The sequence below is a fragment of the Nicotiana tomentosiformis genome, chromosome 11 (assembly GCF_000390325.3).
Source record: "Nicotiana tomentosiformis chromosome 11, ASM39032v3, whole genome shotgun sequence".
NCBI classification, from domain to species: Eukaryota; Viridiplantae; Streptophyta; class Magnoliopsida; order Solanales; family Solanaceae; genus Nicotiana; species Nicotiana tomentosiformis.
Window position 1 is genome coordinate 38,659,145 of NC_090822.1, and position 7,288 is coordinate 38,666,432.

The 7,288-nt window shown below is 40.2% G+C and overlaps 1 protein-coding gene across 1 annotated transcript; it reads left to right on the plus strand.

Annotated features, from left to right (window-relative positions):
• The first annotated feature begins 4,950 nt into the window (after positions 1-4,950).
• On the plus strand, positions 4,951-6,348 carry LOC138901287 (uncharacterized). Its single transcript, XM_070189040.1, has 2 exons — positions 4,951-5,351; positions 5,484-6,348. Exons 1-2 carry the CDS (start codon positions 4,951-4,953, stop codon positions 6,346-6,348), a joined length of 1,266 nt encoding a protein of 421 aa, XP_070045141.1.
• The last annotated feature ends 940 nt before the right edge of the window (positions 6,349-7,288 follow it).

Here is a 7,288-nt window from a genome sequence, read left to right on the forward strand (position 1 = left end):
AAATTAAACAATAGCGAAGAAGCAATCCTAATCAATAAAGCATTGATTTTTGAAGAAATCCCCAAAATCCAACAAAAGCCAACCCGTGTCCACATGGTCGAAACTCGAATCAAGGTCGAATCTCATTAAGACATAAACTCACAAGTTCAAATATCTGATTAGTTTTCAAATCCGAGTCTAAATAGATGTTCTAAACCTCAAAATACACTCTCTTAATTTTCAAGTCAAAATCCATTTTCTACTCTTTAAATCCTCGATTTATGTGTGATAATCCAAGGGGAATTATGATATATAATCAAACCCAAGATAGAAATACTCAATCTCAAGATTTCGGTTAAATACCTCTTCAAAATCACATTCTCCCATTCTCCAAAACTCAAAAATGGTGAAAATTAGCAAAAACCAAAATTCTGGACATAAAATACACCAGACAGCCGAACATTACCCTCGCAACCGTGATGCACAAAATTTTTCCAACTCCCCTTCTTCTTCACGACCGTGACTAAAATTCTACTTTATCACAATACAGTCCACCTTTACACTAACACATCTCTTTATAATGGCCATAATGTTTTGTACAAATATCAGAATGACAAACCGTTTGAATTTCTGAAAACTAACATCAAAGGCAGTAACTTTTGGTTTCGGATCATTGATAGATTCCTCGTAAATGGAGAGATATAAGCTTCCTAATTCAGACCAATGTTCGCAGAATTTCTTTTATGCGGTGGTGAAAACCCTTCATGATAGCAATTTCATAAATCCCTTACTTCAAGTTAACAATTCAGGAACGCGACCGTAACCATTGCAATCACGATTCACAATTTGTTGTCAAAAATCTACCACTGCTAATGTCACCACACAAATATCCCACCAATATCGTGATAATACCTAACCCAGCCCACTAGGTACAACCAAAAAATATATAACACAACTTGAAGGAAAATTATTAAATAAATAATAAAATAAGAATACAGAAAGTTTTACAACTATCCCAAGTACTGTAATACAAGTCAAGAGCGACTAAGAATAGGAATACAATACTAATAGGAAGAAAGATTATATCATCTGTTTGAAATATCCATGAACATGATACCAGTCCTAAACTTCCATGAACAAAGTGGTAGCTTGCAACTGGAATACTGGTACATCTTCAATGCCAGCCTTCGTCATGCATAACTGCTCAACTCCAAAATCTGCACGCAAGGTGAAAAAGGTAGTATGAGTACAACCGACTCCATGTACTTAGTAAGTATCAAGATTAACCTCAATGAAGTAGTAACGAGGCTTAGTCAAAAGATACTTAGTTTATATAACCTGCACAATTCAATAGCATATATAATAACAGAAGAATATCCATAAAATATCCAAAGAAGTAACATGTATCAATAATAAGGTGAAGAAATTTAGGAGAAGGCAATAAGAATGCTTTCAAATAGCCAAAATCAAGTATGTACAAATGTACCAAATCCCATATCAATTCAATTTGCACCAAGTAGCTATTATTCCAGTAATTCTACATGATTGCAAACAGGACTATGTATGATATAGATTCATTTTCTCACAATTTCCAAATAGGATTCATACTAATGCTCTATCATGAGTCTATGTGTAAATGAATGATATGGTCTCAACATGCACATCAAACCTGACACTCTCCAAGTGTCCAACAATCCGCTACATCCCATGTACACGGAAGGTGCATGAAAGTACATATGTTAATGATACGGATGAATGTTTTAGACGAGTATAGGATGTCAATACATGCTCAAGACTCAATCCTCTCCTCAAAATAAATACTATTATACACACACACTATGATCATAGGGCCCAAGGTACAATGGGTGATCACCTAACAGTGGAGGTGGGAATTCATATCCAAGCACGTACAACTCACATGCCATTAGTAATATCACCCGCACATACAACTCACGTTCCTTAAACATAACAATATACATAGACAACTCACATGCCATACTCAATATCAACAACACAATAATCTGCAATGACATGGCCGGTTGTTTTGAGTGTTTTAGCTTATTTTCTCTATTTGATGATTTACGCATGTGTATTTTTGGTTATGTGTTTTTTCGGGGTGGTTGGTTTGGTTTCGGGGAAGTTTTGGGATTGAGTTGTGATACTTAATCCCTTGGCTGGAGGCTTAAGTTGTAAGAGTTAATCGGAGTTTGACTTTCAGGTAGACGACTATGGAATGGTGTGTTGATTGTTACAATAGCATTGTATGGTGATTTTGAACTTGGACGTATATTCATATTTGGATTTTGAGGTTCGTAGGTTGATTTGCTATTTTTGGTGAAAGTTAAAAAGTTGAAGGTTTGGAAGGTTCATAGGTTTGACCGGGAGTTAACTTTGTTGATAACAGGTTCAGATTGTGGTTCTGGGAGTTAGTATAGGTCCATTGTGTCATTTGGGATTTGTATGAAAAATTTATGGATATTCTGAGTTGATTTGATATGGTTCAACATGAGTTTTGGATGTTAAAAGTTTATTAGTTCCTTAGGCTTGAATTGAGGTGCGATTTGTGATTTTGATATTGTTTGGTGTAATTTGAGGCCTCGAGTAGACTCGTGTTATGTTTTGGGATTGGTTGGTGTGTTTGGACGGGGTCCTGGGGGCCTCCGTGTGTTTCAGATTGATTTCGAATAATTTTGGAGTTAGTTGGATTGCTGAAGGTTTTTGATTTTTGGTGCTTTCTCACCTGCGAAGGAAGGGATACAGGTGCGAGCCCACAAATGCGGTAATGGGGCTGAAGAAGTGAAGTTGGGCTGAGATGGCAAGGAGAATAAAAATGGATGCATGGGCACACATGCAAAATCACAGAAGCGCAACTGCAGATGCTGCTGGGTGACCGCAGGTGCAGTTGGTCGGATTTTAAATGGAACTCGCAGATGCGAATTTTTGACCGCAAGTGCGGTATTTTAGGTGCGATGATCCTTGCCCAATCGATTACCAAGCCCAACAATTTGTCTATGTGATATTATTATTGGCTCATATTTGATTAGCGCTTGGGCAAGGATCTGCCCCTCCAGAATCTGGTATTCACAGTGAGTATAGACACGGGGCTATATATTTGCTATGGTGAGGGGCATTTGTGCCAGACACTTGTATGGTGCTGAGTATGTTGTGTGTGTGTGTGTGTGTGTGATTGTGAGGGGCATTGTGCCAGGAACCATTAGCGTGCTGAGTGTGATTACACTTGATGGTTTCACTATGATGTTATTGACTTGATAGGTATTTTTGACATGTAGGCATAGAGATGTATTTTTCTCATGCTAGATTGTTAATGAAATATCTTATCTGTTGTTTAAAGTTGGAAGAATCGCAATTTTACCTTAATAAAGTCATGTATTAGTAATTTTGGTGAAAGATTGGGCTTTGACTGTTATAAGAATGTCTAAATTTCCCGTAATTATGAACGAGCTGAATGTAATATCTTTGAGTTATTTACTTTTACTGTCTTCATCATATTATGAGTTGTTATTGATTATTGTTATTGGACCCTGACCTTCCGAGCTCGTCACTACATTCATCCCAAGGTTAGGTTTTGTTACTTATACAGTACATGGGGTCGGTAATACATACTACACTCTATACTTTTTGTGCAGATCCAGGTACTTGCAGGCGTGGTGATTTCTAGAGTTCACACCGGTATCAGCTTGAGGAGACTACGAGGTAGCTGCTATGTCATTTGCAGACCTTGAAGTCCTTTCTTGTTTATTTCCATTACCATTGTTCTATCGTTCAGACAGTTTATATTGAGGTTTTGACTATGTATTTTGAGATTCTATAGTGCTCATGAACTCGTTGACACCGGATCTTTGGAATGGATGTAGTTGCGGTATTGTGGTTATTTCAGATATTTATGAAATTTCTGCTGTTGAGGTTTTTAAGGTTATGTTATTTGAGTTATTGTATTGTGAAGTTGTTGGCTTGCTTAGCGAGAAGTGTTAGACGCCGTCACAGATTCAGTAGGAGTTTGGGTCATGACAAGTTTGTATCAGAACACTAGATTTCCTAGGTCTCATGAGTCACGAGCAAGTTGAAGGATAGGAACTAAGTAGGCTTGATTGACTGGAGTAACTCATTTGAGCGTCGGTCCTGCTCACCAAGGTTGGGGCGTGACAAGCTTGGTATCAGAGCCTAAGGTTTTAAAGTGTCCTAGGCGTCTAGGAGCCGTGTCTGGTAGAGTCCTTATTATCGGTGTGAAGTCGACCACATATATAATTAGGAGGCTACTTGGGCATTTAGGAATGTCACCCTTCTTTGATATTCTAGATCGTACGATAGAGCTTGATTATAAGACTGTCCCTTTTTTAACTCATGCTTGCTCTAATCTTTCAGTACATGGCACCTAAGAGGAAGGCGAGGAGTGGCCAAAGGGACGATGCCACCCTAGGAGTGATAGGTAATGAATTACATGATGTTGTGAGTGAGCACCCAAGTGGTGAGGACTTTCCCCAAACCACAACGCCTCATAATTCTACTATTCCTATTGAGAATGCACTGATTCCTCCCCCAACTGATATTCCAACCCCACCTCTAACTTCAACCTCCAGTCCTAATGTTTCTTATGGGGACCTTTGGGGAACCATACAGATGTTGACTCAGATAGTGGCTTCCCAGGCTTAGCGATTGAATGCCACACCTACCTCAGTTAGCCAGCAAGGGGATTCAGTTAGTTCCAGGGTGAACATGTTTCTTCGTTAGATCCTTCGGTATTCACGGGTACTAAGCCAAAGTAGGACCCCCCATGCATTTATTTATACGATACACAAGACTCTCCGTGTTTTGCGTGCCATTAAGACAGAAATAGTGGAATTGGCATCCTATCACATGAAAGAAATGGCATGTTTTTGGTTTGAATTATGGGAGGATTCCTGTGAGTAGGGGAGCACTCCAACAAAGTGGAACGAATTTGTGTATGCTTTCATGGATCATTTCTTGCCTACCGTGAGTGCTGCCGAGTTTGAGAACTTGAAGCAAGGTAGTATGAGTGTGTGGGACTACCATCAGAGGTTTGCAGATCTTTCCAAGCATGCTATCTACAAGATGCCCACATTCGCCTTGAATTCTAATATGAACTATGGGAAGATGGTGGAATTTTCTCAAGCGACAGAGACCCAAAAATTGAAGAAACAAATGGAGCGAGATGGTAACAAGAAGGCCGAGTTCGCGAGCAACTTTGGTGGTTATTTCAGTTGTGGAAAGGTGATGTTCATGGGAGGGTCATCTGGAACGACAAAGTCTTTTGCTCAGTCTTCAGATAGTGCACCGCTATCATGGCCCAGTCAGCAGAAGTGGAGTGTTTTGAGGCCTAGTCAGGGTAATAGGTGATCCTATCAGCAGGGTCAGTCAGGTGGGTGATTTCAGCCGCAGCGGAGGCCCTCTTGCTCTAGATGTTGGAAGATGCACTTAGGAGTCTGTTACATGGACCTTCCTATATGATACGGGTGTTGTCTCAGGGGTCATATTATGAGAGATTATCGTTCGTCCCGTCAGAATGTTGGTAGGGGTATGGTGCAGATGGCCAATTCAGCAGCTATTAATTTTGTAGCACCTCCTCCGGTCGGAGGAACTCCGACACCCGTAGGGCATGGTGCACGGGGCTTGGGCGGACCCAGTAGGTTCTATGCCATGAGGGGCCACAAGAGTTCAGAGGCTTCTCCAGATATTGTCACAGGTACACTGACTGTCCAATCTCATGACGTGTATACTCATATAGATTATGGTTTCACCTTGTCATATGTCACTTCTTATGTTGCTATGGAATTCGAGATAGGATCGGAACAACTTTGTGAGTCGTTATCTATATCTACTCTAGTTGGTGAATCTACTGTGGCCACGCAGGTGTATAGGAATTGTATTGTCACAGTTCATGGTAGAGATACCATGATCAATCTTATTGAATTGGGGATGGTTGATTTTGATGTGATAATGGGAATGGACTGGCTTCACTCATGTTTTCCTAAGATCGATTGCCGAACAAGAACTATTATGTTTGAGTTCCCAAATAAGGCAGTCATAAAGTGGAAAGGGGATGTTGTTTTTCCAAAGGATAGGTTTATTTCTTACCTTAAGGCCGTGAAGATGATCAATAAGGGATGGATCTACCATTTGATCCGTGTCATAGACACTGATGCTGAGGCATCGACACTTGAGTCCGTGCCGGTTGTGAATGAATTTCTGGAGGTCATTCCTAATGAGCTTCCTGGGATCCCACTAGACAGGGGGATTGATTTTTGTATTGATGTATTGTCGGGCACGCAACCTATATTAATTCCACCCTATAGAATGGCTCCGGCAGAATTGAAGGAACTAAAAAATTGAAAGACTTGCTAGAGAAGGGTTTTATCCGACCGAGTGTGTCTCTTTGGGGCGCACTGGTTCTCTTTGTAGGAAGGAAGATGGGTCATTAAGGATGTTTTCGACTATCGGCATCTCAATAAGGTCACAATCAAGAATAAGTACCCTCTTCCAAGGATAGATGACTTGTTTGATCAGTTTCAAGGTGCTAAGTACTTTTCCAAGATTAACTTAATATCGGTGTATCACTAGTTGAAGATTAGGGAGCAGGATATTCCAAAAATAGCTTTTAGGAATTGGTATGGGAATTTTAAATTTCTGGTGATGCCTTTTGGGCTAACGAATGCCCCGACAACTTTCATGGATCTTATGAATCGAGTATTCAAGCCCTTCCTCTACTATTTTGTTAAAGTGTTCATTGACGACATTCTTGTGTATTCGCAAAGTCAAGAGGACCATGCCGACCATCTCAGGGTAGTTTTGTATACTCTATGTCAGCATAAGTTATATGTAAAGTTTGAAATGTGAATTTTGGCTTGAGTCTGTCACTTTGTTGGGTTATGTTGTCTCCATCGAGGGAATCAAGGTTGATCCTCAGAAGGTTGCAGCAGTGAAGAATTAGCCTAGACCTACAACTCTGACAGAGATTCATAGTTTCTTGGGCTTAGCTGGTTATTATAGAAGGTTCGTGGAGGGGTTCTATTCTCTTACCTCTCCATTGACTAAATTGACAGAGACGGCTGCTAAATTTCAATGGTAAGAAGCAATTGTAAAGGGTTTTCAAGAGTTGTAGTCAAGGTTGACCACGACACCAGTGTTGACCTTACCGGAGGGTATGGATGGGTTTGTTGTGTACTGTGATGCTTCAAGGGTTGGACTTGGGTGTGTATGGATGCAGTATGGAAAAGTGATCAGTGGTGCGTCTAGGCAACTCAAGAACATGAAAAGAATTATCCAACACATG

Excerpts from the sequence above, each read along its gene's own strand:
- LOC138901287 (XM_070189040.1), top strand. The coding sequence starts at position 4,951 with ATGGATCATTTCTTGCCTACCGTGAGTGCTGCCGAGTTTGAGAACTTG. Across the intron at positions 5,352-5,483 it reads AGGCCTAGTCAGGGTAATAG|GGGTCATATTATGAGAGATT; the intron begins GTGATCCTATCA and ends GTGTTGTCTCAG.